Raw genomic sequence first — 16,673 nt, forward strand, 5'->3', positions numbered from 1 at the left:
ATTGCGCGCCAATGCTCGCTGCTTGACGCGTAGCCAGCGATGGAGCGAGTCGCACATGTTTCGGTGTTCATCACTGTGTCTTTTCCGCTTATTAGATGAAACCTGCCTTCTTATTTTCCCCTTTGCGTGGTAACTGGTTCGCCATTCGTTTATGTGACAGAAGCTGCTACGTTGCTGCATTCCCTGAACAGAAAAAAAAAAGAATAGCAGTCATGACTGCTCATCTTCAAGCTCGGAAAATAAGAATGGCTTCGACTTTTTCGTGAGTTATGGAGTGAGGTATGAAAAAAGAATCCATTTTCATGCAGAACTTCCATTGGCAATATGTCTGGGCTCTCCGTTTTTAGACTCTCAGCATTTTGCCGGCATGATACTGGGACCAGATAGTGCGCTCACGGCGCGTGCCGCGCTTGTCCCAGTGCTTCTCAGTGAAGCCAGAAAGGAATGAACGAGAACAGCGTATAACAGCTGACAATGAGTAACGGCTGCAACAGAGTAACCATGCTGGCTGGTTGGTGTGGATCAAACAATGTAACCAGCACCGAAAACGGGAACACAAGAAGAAGTGCACAGGACAGCGCTGGACTAACAATAACTGATGTTTTATTGAAAACAAAGAAACTAGAAGCTGTACCCTATTCGCACGGCATCTCACACAACCGGAAGAAAGTGGGACGACGACAAGGCGTGACAGTGGCATACTCTGCACCCAGTAGGTTGCCAGGTCTGTGCTCTAGTACTGCGAAGGGCAAAGAAGGAAGGCGAGTGGCTAACGGCTACTCAGTCAAGCATGCTAACAAGTTTGTTGATATATGCCACGCGGCTCGTGTGCAACATACTCCTCTCCTGTGGCAGGGTGTATACGAGTTGGACCGGCAGATGCGTTAAGTGATCGCGAACTTAATAATTGTCTCAAAAATGTCAGATCCGAATAACCTTCCGCGTCACTGTAGACACTGTAGGAACTGCGTCCCGGTTTTCGACAAGATTCCCATACTAGGAAAAGGAAAAACCAGAGATGGACGAGAGATACTGCAGGCCTTTCACATTAGGCTGCAAGGAAGCGATGCGTGCGGCAGTGCACCGTCTTTTGTCGCTTACGAATAAATAAATTAAGCTACCGAAAAAGGGTGTGCACGCACAGGAATGAAAGGGACATAGTTATTTTTTGTCTACGCATCGTATGAAGGTTGAGTGTGTTTTAGGGTATACGTTCCACGTGGGTGCTTTTGGGCGCCTGATACGCTTGCGTTGTTTGGTTACCCGGGAAGGCCATCTTCAAATAACAATTGCAGTTGTTAGTCCAGCGCTGTCCTGTGGACGTCTTCTTGTGTGTTCCCGTTTTTATTGCTGGTTACATCATGTTTGAGTAATGGCTTTAGAAATGTTTGTGAAATTTCGTCAGAATTTAGGTGGTATTTTACTGTGCAAAATAATGCTATTCGATTTGTACTTTCTAATTATAACCGAAGAGCCAGCATAACGTTAATGAGGTCTAATGTCGGTTTTCCGTGTCTGTCTTTGCGCCGTAAAATTTTTCGCATTTGTTTGTTTCATAAAATTTACTACCATGAAGTCCAGGGTTCGACGGAAACCCATCTGGTCAGGTATGTTCATGGGGGAAATTCTTCAAGCGCCGACCAATATAGTTTAAAAAAAAAAATGACGTTTCGGTCCCGGCTTACGGGGGCCTTGTTCACGCTTGAATTTCCGCCAATTTACTACCATGAGTCTCTACATCGTGAATTCATCATGTCGCCTAGCTACCTCTCCTCACGTGTCGACCATCGTCACAAGGTTACTCTTCCTATATGTCGCACTAACACCTTTTATTATTCATTCTTGCCAAACACATCTAAAGACTGGAACCACCTTCCCGCAGATATCTCATCTATACCAGATTACGCTCTTTTCAGGCAAGCATGGTTCAATCATTTTTGTGATGTCACCTAAGTGTTTATTAATGCCTTTTTTCCTTTTGCCGTTTTATTATCGTTATTCATGTCTTGTTTCGCTTTTCTATCTACTTTTCTTGTGCAATTATATTCGTTTTCTCGCTTTTTAACCTTTCACTCCATATGATTTATGTTGTATTTTGTGCCATATACCTGCCGCTTTTATGTTCTGGTCTTGCTTTTTGTGAGCCACTCCCCTCTACAATGCTTCGGCGATTGAGGGTATGCGAAATAAATAAATAAATAAATAAATAAATAAATAAATAAATAAATAAATAAATAAATAAATATATAAATAAATAAATAAAATAAACCGCTGAGAAAATCACTAGAGGAGCTGATAGCTAATGTGAAGGAAATCTGGCGTGTCACTTAAACAATTTTCGCTCATAACGCATTGCAAGACGACGGATAGCCGACTTCATGGCGACTTTCTAATGTGTTGCAAGGAGTGCATCATCGTGACGCCAGAAACGCAACGCTGTTTCCCTAAGGGACCGTGCGCACAATATGACGCCAGACGATTCTGATGTAAAGTGGTTTTTCACTCACCGTGGTGAACCGTGTGGTGCTGGTTTAGAAGTGGGTGGATGTCTGCAATATGCAGTGGCGAACTGTATGTATGGAAATAAATCGATCTTTTAGCGGAACAATAGCTTTATTAGACTATAGCTGAAATATAGAAAGCGAGCACAAACACGCACACACATACACGCTGACAGAGATGGAGATAGAGCGCGTGTACGAAAGAACGCGTGCCGACTTTGCGCAGCTTCTGTTCGAGAGAGCCACGAAGTTGAAAGCACGAACTCGCGAGGCACTGATACTACCCGAGCGGACACCTAGGAAACGTAGGGACGACGACAGTCTGTGCTAGGAGCGCGCCGCGTGCGTTTCTCAAGCAGCTGACTTACGTTGTGTGCACAGACACACGCGCACACACAGACACACAAACGAGCAAGCGCACAAAAGCGTCTTCGCAGGGCAAAAACTACTCTTTCGAACACATAACTATATAACATGCAAATTTATACACGCCAACCTTCGCACAAACCTCTCGCTGGTGTTATACCGGTCCGCTTTATGCTGAGCTGCTATTTCGTCAGCGGCGGCGTTTTTGAACTACGCTGTTCGTCCATTGCGATCACATCACAGCAATGAGGCGAGCGCCTTCCAGCCACACTGTAGACTATAGGGGAGTTGTTGACAGTGGCCTCTCGAAAAGGAACAAGCGCGCGAAACATTCTGAACGCTAGGGAATAAATCAGGCCTGTGAGTGCGCGCAAAATTTTGTCATCCTAAAACCGGCTCTGAAGTAAATGACCTTGCCCAGCTCATGCTGGGAAGCTGGACGCACAGGGGCCTCTTGCGCCGCCTTTGCCTGCAAATGGGAGCAATGTCGCAGCTGTGAACAACGCGCCAGCCTCATGCATATCTGCACTTGCCAGTCTTGCTCGTTGCAGCAACGCGGAGATGCACTTTGCAGTAGAGGCGGTTGTCTTTAGTTCTCAGTCGAGGCAGGACCGCTGGCCCAGACGAGGCCATGGCGGCTTCGCCATTGCCAGGTCAGGCCACATCTGGAGTCTACAGCTGTGCGACGGGCACAACCTGCTTTCTTAAGCATTTTACGGTCGGCAACCAATAGCTCGACCAGCTATAGCTGCCCGTTGTTACCACAGTGGAGACTGTTCATGTTCCACTTTTAAAGTGCGTTTTCGAAATAAAGCAAGACTACCTGCTCTACTGGTGAGCGCTGTAACCAAGGGACTCAACATGTCTCTCGGATGGCGATGTTCCAGGCCTGTGAAGTGACCGCAGCCGACAGTGTTCCATCTTAGCAAAGTGAAGCGCTACGCCAAACGCGCCAGGTGACCGCGCTGCTACCAAGAAAAGTACACATCAGTCACTCAAACATTTCTCCGTGGTTCACCCATATGACACATAATCACGATGACATCGACCGTGGGGTTCGCCAGTTCCGGTTCGTATACCTACGATGCCACTTTCACGATTCTACGGGTATACAGTCAGGTTTACGTTGAGTCTACGCAAGAAGAGGATATAACGGAGTAACATTGCGAAAAGCTTCGCGGGGGCAACAGACATGGTTTTCTTTGCTGCTGGCGCAGGACCGGCAGGTACACCTCTGCAGCTACATAGACATGAAAGCTTCTAGCAAGACAACGCTTCTCTCCGGGCTGCAAGAGCATGTGATCGCACATCAGGCAAAAAAAAAAAAAGAGCGAGACGGGGTGGCTCTGTATAATTTGAAAAATGAAGGCCAATTGTGAGTTCACTTAATTTCTTAGCATATGGTATCCTCAAAGAAGGTGTGTCGATCTGCAGTTTACCCAGCTCTGATGCCCAACCTTCCTAAGAAGAGAACCATTTCTTCCTTATTTTTGTGTTGCCCATTTGTTACCTCTCAGTGGTGGCTGATCGGTAATATAAGAATGTGAGGCGAAAAAAAGAGTTTTTTTGTTCTATTCGTCATCTGGCTCGTCAATGACGGCTTGGCACGTTTGTGCTCTTGCGGCTCGGTTAAAAGACACAAGAGATGTGAACTCATCGGCAAAAACTTCCGCTCTTTGTAAAACAAGTCGCTGCGAGCACTGTCAGCGTGGAAGACATAAACAGTTCTTTCTCCTTTTTTTTGGCGCTTTTTTGTTTTGCTCTCTCCTCGCTCGAGAACGAGAGCGTTTATAACGGCACTTCGGGCGACGCGCGCATCACGGAGTCCACTACACGGAGGCGCACATTAGAAAGTAGTCCCATAGGACGCACCACATGGTCCGCCGGCTGATCGGTGCCCTGTTGCGTCACAGTCTGGGCGCTGCCGGAGATTCGTCGAAGCACTGCGCCGACCACTGTCGTCTCAACGCCGCCAGCCGAGCCCAGCGTTCCCTCGTCTGACCGTGACAATTTCCGAGACAATTAGGCCCTCGGCTAACGCGCCGCTGACTTTTGGCTATCGGGGTTTCCACACGGCGCATTAGCACTGTGTGCAGACTCCGACTTCAAAACACTATATGCTGAAACAAGGAAACGGTTGAAACTTTGTTTACCATCTGCGAGTGCTTGAGGTACGAGTCCTGCTACACATAACTAGATCTTCGGAGCAGACGCTGTTTCTTGTCTTCGGCTTGTTGAAGGAGGTTTTTTTTTTTAAATTTCATTCCAGTTCACAAAAGGAAAGAAGGCAGAAAGAAAGAAGAACCAAGTACTGCGACGGCGTGCAACGCCATGTGCTGCGCGCATCAGCAGATGCATCGCCCACATACGCCCACCCCACATAGCGCTTTCTTCGAGCAGTCTCGACATTCGTTCCAATGACCTACACCCGAAGTAGATCAGGCGTATGGAAACTGCAGCACTGTGAGGTGCTGCGTTGAGTGTACTTGGTTCGGCATAAAATGTATTTTCTCTGTGCTGCACGAGGCTCAGTTGTCGAAGATGTTGAGTTTGATATTCTGGGGAAAAAAGCAAATAAAGGGAAACGCTGTGCCTTATGCGCTGGCTGCGAACCACTACCGAACATCCGGTATTGCGACAGTCAGCAAAGCAGGAGCGTCGGAAGCAGACTCCCACAGTATCGCTGAAATCGATCGAACCTACCGAACTCGGCAAAAGCCGATCAGCCGCGGCCTCGTTATTTCATTGTGCACCGGGACCACGCCGGGCGTCCGCTTAGCTTGAAATAGAGCACTGTTTTCCTCTGGTGAGAACTAACCCGGCGGGCGCAGCGTGACTACCGTGGCTCAGCCAACCAGTGACAGCATATCACGAAGCGGGGCTTTTTGCGGACCTCGGTTAGATCTAATGAAAAACAAGTGAGTGTCGCGGCTGCGAGGCCTATGGCGGGCGATGAAACCTGGCGCACGCTGAGGCAGCAAAGCGTGCACCAGGCAAGGGAGTGGAGTTGCCTCCCATCAGGCGCCATAGGTCTTTCCAGGGGAGCCGCACTCCGACCACCCACTGCCCCGACTTAACGCATGCAGCTCGGCGCGTGCTGGAGAGGAGCGCTCCGGTCACAGGCGCCAGCGGCGGGCCTCGGCCACGGGCGTGGCGTGCGGCCAGCGGCGGCGGTGTCTCCTCAGCCTGCGCTCGTGCAGGGGTGGCGAGGGGGCGAACGGCTGGCACCGGGGCACGGCGGCTGACCAGCGGCCCTTGGCCACGCACTGGATCATGGGACTCCCGCGCAGCTGGAATCCGTCGGGACACTCGAACGACACCGTCTCGTTGATGCGGTAGAAGTAGCTCACCCGCGACGAGATGCGCGCTCCGTCACGTACGCTCGGGTACTGGCACGCCGGCACGCCTGCGTGCCATGGAAATGCGTCCATCAGCAGTGATCAGGCACCCATAGCGCGCGTCTGCGCCAGTTAAGCGGACATATGTAAAGCTGAACTACACAGGTGAGCCTTCATTTGAAGCAGAAACGCGGAAATGGGCCGGAATAGAACGCATCTCTTTTTGTGAGCAAAAGTTTCACACGCGCGCACCTCTTCGTGCCGTATATGGGCGCATGTTGGCCTGCGTGGCATGTGGACCCAAAAGAAGGCTGGGCACACGCTTACGCGCGGGCGGAAAGCGAACTTCCCTGTTTGCCGCTGATCAAGCGGATGATGCCACGTCAGATTTTTCTGAGTCGTTCGGTTCTTTCACCTGTAACAATCACTGCGCCATGACTCAGCGGCGATCTGCTGCTGAGCACAATGTCGTTGGTTCGATTCCATCCACGGTGACCGTGTTTGTGCTTTTGTGCCGAGTCCTCGCTACACAATAAATAAAAAAAAATCCCAGCTAGTGGAAATTATTCTAGAGTTTACACAGCGCGACGTGCATGTCCCATAACCCACTGTGTTGCTTCGAGCACTACATGCATGCATGCAGCTCGTTGCATTATGACATCATAACCTTCCGTCTACACTGTCTACCTATTATATTCCCTTCCCATTCCCTCGCTCTATTCTGCGTCCCACTGCTTGTTGCATTGCACTGTAAGGTATACGAACGCGAGACGACGAGAACAGGGCACTCGTAGAAGCCGTTTCCCCGCCGCTCCCCCGGTCGTCCTCTCCACCTTTCCCGTAATTAAGGCCCTCTCTCCCTCTTTTTCTGTTCTGACACGCATAAATCCATTTAAAAAAAAGTTTCAAAGCGACACTACGTTTAGGAAGGACACCGTAGTGGAAGGCTCCGGATTGATTTCGACCATTTGGGTGTTCTTTTACGTGCACGGAAACCTCAGCACACATGCGTTTCTGAATTTTGCGTCCGCCGAAATAACGTCACAGTGGTTGGGCAGCGAACACGCGACTTCATGCTCTGCGGCACTATAGCCGATTAGCTGTTGACTGCCAGAGCGGTCGCGCCTCTCTCTCATGGTCCTGGCGCGCCACGCATAAATTAAATGTGAAGACATATTCCGGTGCTGCGCAGTTGCGAGTGGACACAGGTGGCCTTTCTTTCGACGACCACCGAACGGGAAAAGCCACGACTGATCTAGACAGTTTATTGTGTCTGAGATATGCGCTTAGGAGTGAATATAAGCGCTCTCAAGCGGTGATGCGGCTTTGCCTTATCTGAGGCAGGCAGTTTGTATTCCTTCGGTATGTGTGCGCACCGGTCCACGAACGACCTGAATGCCGCCCAGTACATTCAGTTATGCTGCATAAATACGCAGTAACGGATTCCGCTGAACAGGGGGAGCCTATGCAGCTGACGCTCCTGCCAGCGGTCAGTGTATAGCTAGAAGGAAAACCTTTCATTACCCTCCCGACCGTCATTCAGTACAGCCGACTGGGCATCGAATACATCGCGATTGCGAAACATCTGCAAAAGGCGTCTCGTGGCGGCGTACGGTGAAGGGAATGACGTTGAGGTGCTTTCGAAACACGCGCGTCGCTGAGGAAATATCTTCGAAAAGCATGAACGTCGAGCACCGCGTCCAAAGGAGGCAATGCTTGCCAGCTGCAGCCTGGTAATCTGTGCGGTCTCCTCGGTTTGACAATGATGCGTTACGACAGTGAGCGGCTGGCACCGCCCCGCCCTGCCCGCCATTCCTCCGTTTTTTTTTTTTTTCTGCGCTATTGAACGAGTGGCGCAACTCATTTCGCGGGTCAATGGCGATTGTGTCAGAGGCGCCGAATAATGTGGCAGTGGCGCAAATATTCTGTGAAGCTACCCCAATAGCCTGAGATGATGGATGGATGGATGGATGGATGGATACGGCTGAACCCTTTAAATCGGGCGGTGGCTCAAGCCACCCAGCCATGACTTAGGAAATTTTACTCTTGTCTTGATTTTAGCCACCAATCAGATAACCTTCGCTTGGCTACTTCTACCCGCTTAAAATCTACTTTCCCTTCACTGTCCTTAAACCCCAATGCCTTTGATAAATCAGCCCCGCTGCTTTCCACTGTAGGGTGAAGCCCTTTACAGAAAAGTATCAAGTGTTCAGCCGTTTCCTCCTCCTCTCCGCACGCAACGCACAACATGTCTATCTCGTGGTACCTGACTCTATATGTCTTAGTCCGCAAAACTCCCGTCCTGGCCTCAAACAACAAAGAGCTTCCCCCACAATTATCATAGATATTTTCTTTTGCAATTTCCTGCTTGAAAGTCCTGTATGTTCCCAGTGCTGATTTCGTCAGCATCCCTGTTTTCCACAGAGCTCTCTCTGTTTCTTTAACCTTTTTCTTAAGCGATAATTGCTGATTTGCCCCCCTACTGCTGTCCAGATATTTGCTTGTCAATTTTTTAGTTCGCTTTCTCCATTTCATGTCAACGTTCCTTATGTACAGGTATCTGAAAGCTTTCCTAGCCCCCTGCTTTCCCTCCATTTTTCTCAATCGCTCCTCAAATGCTATCTTACTGCTAGCTTCTCTGCTCTCGAACGACAGCGCTCATGTACAGCGCCACCTGGCAAGAGAGAATGAGGTGCTAAAACTGCACGCTTGTGTTTGACACTTATTACTACAAAAAAGTAAGAACACTGTATTACTACAAAAAAGTAAGAACACTGTTCTACTCAGCTGGCTATGAGCTAACTACAAGAGTTATAGCGGGAGCTCTTAGTTTGCGACCCATAATATTTCACCGCGGCTTCGGTCGCAAAACCTAGTAGGCTGTTCATACGCGATACAGCCCGCTTCTGACTAGCACATCGCCACTTGAGCGAGCACTGCAAGGCCTTTTGCGGAAAGAAGGTGCGTCCTGCAAGGGTGTCAGACTGTTTTAACACCATCGTTTTGGACCGGTCGCAGGTTCATAAAAAGACAACAATCTCGCGGAAGCGAGAACTTTCTCAATTTTCCATAACCTTGTGGAGCCTCCAAGGCCGCTCTGTAAAATCTGGCCCGCATAGAGCTTTTTCGTGGTCTACGTGGATGCCGCTGAGTATGGTAAGAACACGATGACCGTCGCGGTCGTCAATAATAAACAACTCCTCAAAATAAGTGCCTCCATACTCTCGGGTAACCCAGAGACTGCAGAGGAAGCTGCCATAGCACTGGCTTGTGTAGGCACAAAAGCGAGATACATCATCAGTGACTCCAAAGTTGCCATACTAAATTTCAGCAGGGGCCGGGTCTCCCCTCTAACGAATACAATTCTAAGCCGTCATGTAATAGACCGGAAAATTACGCTAGTCTGGACACCAGCACATGCATCCCTGCCTGGTAATGAAACGGCCCACGAGTTCGCCCGAGGCTTTTCTTTCCGGGCGGACCCGAGCGAGGTGGTCTTTACAGGCAGGGATCGCATGGTGACCTACAGAGAAATTACACAACACTATCGTTTGCAACGAGCTAGACTTCCTTCAGCGGATAGATCCTTGTCCAGATACCAAGCCATCAACTGGCGCCGGTTACAAACTTACACATTTCCAAACCCGGCCCTCTGGAGTCTTATGTACCCAGGGCAATTTTCAGAAAAATGCGCGAACTGCGAACTTAGGACCACCTTGGACCACATACTATGGGAATGTCCTCATGCTCCCCGGGAGGGACGAAGTATTAACACAAAAGATCAATGGAAGACCTTACTACTGAGCTCCGACCCGGCGACTCAGTTACAACTCGTCCGACTGGCCGAAGCCGCCGCCGAGAGTCAAGACCTTTCGGCCGTCGTCTAGGCGGGTAGCCCTCTGGCTACCCTCTTTCTGTTGGATATTAAAAGTTTTCCTATCCTATCCTATCGGCACGCGAAAACGCGCCGTGCGTGAAACGCACGCTGCCGAGCCGTCCAACTTTGCACCGTCACGTGCGTGAGGGGCGCCCACGACAGTGCACGTTCGGCGGCACGGCCGCGTGCGTTTTACGCACGGTCCAGTCTTTGTTAGCCTGTTCAGCCATATCTCGTGCTGCCTTCCTGGACGCTGCGCGATAGGCGTCGTTCACATAAGCACGGGCAGTTGAAGCACAAGTTGAAGCGAAAAGCGCAATCGAAAGATGGCGGGATCGACAGGTGCTCACTGCCGCGTGCGCCAGATGTCTTTAGTTCCGTGTATACCGTAAACACGAGTGATTGCATAGCGCTTTCCAAACTCGGAGGCTACTTTCATGGTCATGCAGAAGCTATCAGCGCGAGCAGCCGGCTTTCGCATATGCGTGGTTGTCTCGTGAGCACGTAAGAACGGGCACAAATTTTTGGCTGTCGTCGACTCACGCTTGTACTCCCAGTGCAAAGCCCTTGTATTAGCCTACATGCGTTACAAACGGCTACGCTATCGAACTTGGGTTGGCCTGCATACGTCTCTCAGTGCCTGGTTTACAGCACCCATGCATTGCGCCTCTCGCAGTTCTTATTTGTGCGGTTAGAGGTGGACGGCTGGACAACTCAAGAGCTAATTGGAAATTCTGGGGCGCGGAGCTCGGTTCTGCCAGTCACATGGCACAACGCCTTAGCGTATAGTTACAACGCATGCCGGCTGGCGGAGCAGCGTACACTTGGGCACGGTGCCGCTCCAGCGGTCGTTGTCCAGGCAATCCAGCACGCCCGAGCCGAGCATCATGTGGTCCGGCCGGCAGGCGAACTGCATTCGCTGGCCGCCGCGGTACTTCGGCTGCCTCTCGCCCTCCACGTAGCCGCTCTCGGGCGCCGGCAACGCCGCGCACACCACCTCTGCCGGCCGGGAGGGAGAGAGAAGAACGGCAGTCAGTGCCAGTCACCAGCCGAAAACGGGAGCCACTGAAAGCACAACGAGCCTAACACGAACTGCAAGAAGTGCAGTTCGCTTTGAAAGAAGGATGCTGCCAGCAGGGCACACTACGAAGGGACCATAATGCCACGACATTGGTTAATGATTTACAATTTTTGCGCGCCATAGCGACACTGTGGTCGATGAGGCACTGTAGTAGGAGGCCTCTGATTAATTTCAATCACCTGGGGTTCGTTAACGTGCCCTGACATCGTTCAGCCCCGCGGGCATCTCTGAATTTCGCCTCCACAGAAATGCGGCCGCAGCAGTATTCGGCAGAGGCGTATGGTAACGATTTGCTAAAACTCTTCAATGTTTGCACGCTGACGGGACCTCTTATCAGTTTTACTACCTGGCCGTGCATCAAGCGTTTCCGGTTCTTACCTTCGCAGCGCGGTAGCGAGCCGGACCACTGGCCGGTGTCGAGGCACTCGACGGACTCCTGTCCGCGCAGGGCGTAGCCGAGCGGACAGGAAAAGCGCGCACGGGAGCCGACCGCCCGCTGCTCAGCCTTCACCACGACCAGGCCGTCCGAGGCGCCGCTGATGTCGTGGCACTCGGCCACTGCAAAGGAGGAAGCCAGGGATAGCATCCAAGACGTGCACAGCCTAAATCTTGAGCGCAAATCAGAGCACGCTTGGCCGGGACGCAGCACTTTAGTGCCCAGAAATCTACACGAAAGGAGCTACAGGAGGTGAGGGCGAAAGTTTGTCAACAGCTACGCAACGCGTCTCAGCGGACACATGAACCATTTTCACGTGTCCAATGAAAATACGTCACTGAAGGCACGCTGTAGCGCGTTGCCTTGTGGCTGGGGTCGTGTAAACTTAGTCAAATGTTCAAACGACGACGAAGTAAGCGTCTCAGAAAAGCTTGAGAACTAAACTAATCTGCGTTACCAGTGGTAGGTGACCGTCTGCAGCGGAGTCCCCACACTGGGCCTTTGTCGTTCGCAGTCGAAATCCCCCTGGCCGGGTAGATGCTTGCTAGACACTTTAGTCAGCAGCTGCTCAGCCACTAAATATGGCACGCTTAAGACGAAGAATTCAGGTCCTTACGCTATGTGTGGCCGACTGGAAACACCACAGCACGCAAGCGCGAAGACCAGACAAACACATGTCATCGACATGTTGAACCATGACATGTTGTGAAGTCGACACTCTGAACCAATTAGCCCAGTCGTCTACGCTAGTACTATGTGAAGCCACGAGCGAGCATATATCTACATCAAGCAAGATGCATTGCACTATTTTTCGTGGTGGTCAGTCGTCCCTGGCTAGAACGCTGTAAATTTCGCACTGGTGCGCGCCCGATGGATGCCATGGTGTCTTCGTGCAAATTGTAGCGTTTAGCATAGACAGCCGATCAGTCGCAGCAAACGCGTCGTGAGAAGTGTTGGCACAATAAGGTGTAACCGGCTATTAAAGAGAAAATTGGAGGGTACACTTAAGCTCCGCCTTAAGGGTGCGTTGCGGTAGCGTAAATTGGTTAATGCCCATATATATGCGGAAGGTCATATCTACTTTACATTCATGGATCCCTGGGAATCCTCATACCCCTTCTGGTGCAGTGGTTAAGCGATGCACCACTGTTCAGCGTTGGCAGCTGCTCCCAGCGGTGGGCGTTCTGCGACCCTGGTTACTCTTCCCCAGCGACCAGCCATTAATTTATCTGCCACTTGCCTCGGTGGGCAGCTTGATCACTATCCGCTGGGCAAGTTGTGATGACGGCGCAAGGTCACGTGACCCAGGTGCCTATGCCTCCTAGGTTGCTCTCTGGGGACCGCCTGCCAGAGCCATGCCCGTGATTTTTCGCCCACAACGCCGACGTCGACAATGCAGACACCGGAATTTCTGGTGAATGGGGCATTTAATGCTATCGCGTTGAAATGTCGACGTTAATTCCGCGTACCCTTCAACCGCCAGCAACGTAACAAACGCGCCCGTAATCATGCGCTATAGAACGCATCAAGTAAAAGAGGAGAGCGTGCTCGCTAATGGAGATGCAAAAGAGCTTGAAAACACGACCGAAGCGCAATGTCGTGGCTGTCTACAGAGCAATGGGTATCTCAGAGATGCATAGCGAGCTGGAAAATGTTCTAAAATCCGGACAAAGCTTCCAGAGACAGTGGTGATATATCTTGGCAATTTCACCCCAGGCCAGCCTCGGCCGATGGTTCGTCTGAATAATCCCCGAGTTCGTACTGAGTAGACAGCGGCGATGCAATAAAGATCGACGGCACAGCGATGGCAGCCTGGACGTGGCATGGGCGCACCTTGGCAGACGGGCGGCTGGGCGGACCAGTTTCCCGAGGGCAGGCACATGGCCTGCTGGCTGCCGCGTAGCCGCTGGCCCTCGTCGCACGAGAACACCACCTTGGTGCCCATGCGCGTGGTCGCCGTGCTCACCGAGAGGCCGCTCACGCTCGGCAGCGGACGGCAGTGCACCGCTGCGAGAGAATCGTCGTTGGAGGTCGTTAGTGCACCCTTCGCTCGAGGCGAAGTGCAAAAGAGCCCGAGTTTCTGAGTCGGCAGGAACCCAGGTGGTCGAGAGCACTCCACTACGACGTCTCTCGTAGCCTTTGGCACGCGCCCCAATTACCGTCTCATCGCGTTTCCCTTCCTGCATGCAGTGTGGAGTGGCAGGCCAGTGACATATGCTGCTCTGTAGCCGACATCTATAACCTTTCGACGCCGCGGCAGCGCTTGCAGGTATCTCTGGCAGATATTAGCAGTACTATCTTGTTGATAGTTATTTTAAAACAACATTAGGGCTCTCAACTGCAGTTTTATTGCCACTGCATTTCGCCTATGTGGCGCGGAATGCGTCCTGTCATCATCATCATCATCATCATCAGCCTGACTGCACCCACTGCAGGGAAAAGGCCTCTCCCGCGTCTCTCCAATTAGCCCTGTCCTTTGCCAGCTCCGCCAACCCTATGCCTGCAAAATTCTTAATCTCATCCTCCCACCTAACCTTCTGTCGCCCCCTGCTACGCTCCTGTCATAGTGTTGCATAAAGTCGCTGTACTGACTACATTTTCGTGTCCCCGACGTTAAGGTTCGCAGACGCCGTCTACCATACGAAAGCGAGACTACCATAAAAAATGGTTTTAAATGGCTCTGCCGTGTTTCTCAGCTCTACAGCCGGGTATTCGTTTATTCGGGAACGGAGCTTTGGATCGGCGCAAAAAAAAAAAAATGTCCATAAAAGTCAGTAGACTGTCACTTAAACCTTTCTCTTTCTATGTGACACGCAAAAAACCCTTATTTAATTAGTTCCCGCACTTTCGTCGCAAATAGTGACGTCGTTTGTGACGGTATTATGGATGCATATGTCGAGTTTCGCGTGGCGTTCACTGCGACAGAAGCGGAGTTTATGCAAGCCATATACTGACTTCTCCCATAGCATGGACCTCTTGCTAAACCTATGTACTCTTGCCAATATGGTCAATACGACATATGTGTCATTTTGACACGCGCAGTACAGAGCCCGCCAGTGCTGATGTAATCGCCTGGGGTACTCTCTTTCGGCGTTCTACATGTAAAAAAATGGTTATGAGGGAAAGGCATATATATATATATATATATATATATATATATATATATATATATATATATATATATATATATATATATATATATATATATATATATATATATATATATATATATATATATATATATGCGCTGTACTACACTCGAAAAAGGCTGGTCCTCCAGCCGAAACGTTGTGAATTAAATCCTGTTATGTTTCTTCAATTTTTGGTGATTTTATATTATATTGACCAAATCAGCTGCCAGAAACCACTTTTGGTATATATATATATATATATATATATATATATATATATATATATATATATATATATATATATATATATATATATATATATATATATATATATATATATATATATATATATATATATATATATATATATATATATAATTGTCTCACTATCGGTGGACACCTCAACTGTGCCGCGCGGAAAGGGATGAAAGAGGGAGTGAAATAAAGAAGAGAGAAGGAAGGGCCGTAGTGGACGGCTTTGGAATAGTGTCGACCACCTGGGGTTCTTTAACATGCTCTCACATGTCAGAACACACGGACGTCTTTTTTTTTTTGCATTTTGCCTCCATCGAAACGTGGCAGCCGCGGCCACGGTTTGATCGCGCGTCCTCGGGCTCAGCAGCCGAACGCTGTAACCACGTCGGATCTGCATTTTATAAAGAGATGTAAACTCTGGGCCAAGGCCTAAAAAAGTGTAATGCGTGCCATTCAGCTTTTTGTACAGCGTACAACCATCGCATAATTCGTTAGTAGCGTCCCTTTAATGGGACAAAGAAATATAGGATATTTTGACGCGTTAAGATGCGTCGTTATTCTTTTCTGGAACAAATGCAACATTCCTACAATTTCTACACCTATTCACGACGTGCCTCTTCTCATGAGGCGTGAAAGCGTTTTTTTTTATTTCATTTAGTGACCAATTGAGGGGAGCCGGATGACGAATCTAAACAGCCGTTGAAGGTGTTGTGTGTCCAAACTCAGACTCCTCTTTTACGTGGCGTAGCTTGTGATATCGCGATGAAACGTGGAAAGAAACCTGGAACTTTAAAAGGATAGCGTTCTTTGCAAATAAATGAGTGCTCTTAAACTTAGTTCCATCATTCGTCAAGTCTTCGCCACTTGCAAGTCTTATAGAAGCGATTTCACATTGATTACAAGATACCTTAAGTAATTTGCGCAGTCCAGGACAATAATTTGCCTTCTTGATACTAACCAAAGCCATGTTCAGTTAGTATCAGTGCTTTTTATGCCGCTGCGGTGGCCCAGTGGTTACGGTGCTCGGCTACTGACCCGAAGGACGCGGGTTCGATCCAGGCGCTGCGGCGGTCACATTTCGGTGGAGGCGAAATGCAAGAGGCTCGTGTCTAGTGCGATGTAAATCAACGTTAAAGAACCCTAGGTGGTCGAAATTATCCGGAGCCCTCCACTACGGCGTGCCTCATAGCCTGAGTCGCTTTGTGGCGTTACACTTCATAAAGCAAGCCAAACCTAAATGTAGGAAATAATTTTTTTGGCAAGTGTGGGCGTTTCGCAGTGAGGAGTGTTCGCGGCAGGAGTAGGTATACGTAAAAGGGCGCGAGCACAACAAAGCACGCGTGGTGGTAACAAGAATTGCGAGAGTGCGAGCGGGGCGCTCCGTCGGTGCTCACGTGAGACGACGATGTCGACGGAGTGCTTGTGACCCATGGGCGTGATACAGGTGTACCGGCCGGAGTCGTCCTTCTTTGCATGGTAGATGGACAGCCGGTACTCGAGCTGCGAGTCCCTGCCCGGTTCCGTTGTCCAGCCTGCTCGCGCGCATGGGGGTGACATTGATACGGGGCCGCGGAGTCTCTTTGGCAGGTACGTATAGAACGTAAAAAATCTTTCAAAAAGCGGCATAAAAAGCTTAGAGGTCTTATCAGACCTGTCTGTGAAAGTATGAAATGATAGTTCAGCCATAG

The 16,673-nt window shown here is 49.9% G+C and overlaps 1 protein-coding gene across 1 annotated transcript in view; it reads right to left on the reverse strand.

Moving 5' to 3' along the window:
* Positions 1-2,604: 2,604 nt before the first annotated feature.
* LOC144115058 (sushi, von Willebrand factor type A, EGF and pentraxin domain-containing protein 1-like) overlaps positions 2,605-16,673 on the reverse strand; it is a 541,580-nt gene continuing 527,511 nt past the window's right edge. The window contains 5 exon segments of the mRNA XM_077649191.1: positions 2,605-6,273; positions 10,905-11,081; positions 11,542-11,721; positions 13,433-13,606; positions 16,380-16,517. Coding sequence (XP_077505317.1) covers positions 5,984-6,273; positions 10,905-11,081; positions 11,542-11,721; positions 13,433-13,606; positions 16,380-16,517 — 959 coding nt within the window. The 3' untranslated portion in view covers positions 2,605-5,983.

This window comes from Amblyomma americanum, chromosome 1 (genome assembly GCF_052857255.1).
Source record: "Amblyomma americanum isolate KBUSLIRL-KWMA chromosome 1, ASM5285725v1, whole genome shotgun sequence".
Taxonomy (NCBI): Eukaryota; Metazoa; Arthropoda; class Arachnida; order Ixodida; family Ixodidae; genus Amblyomma; species Amblyomma americanum.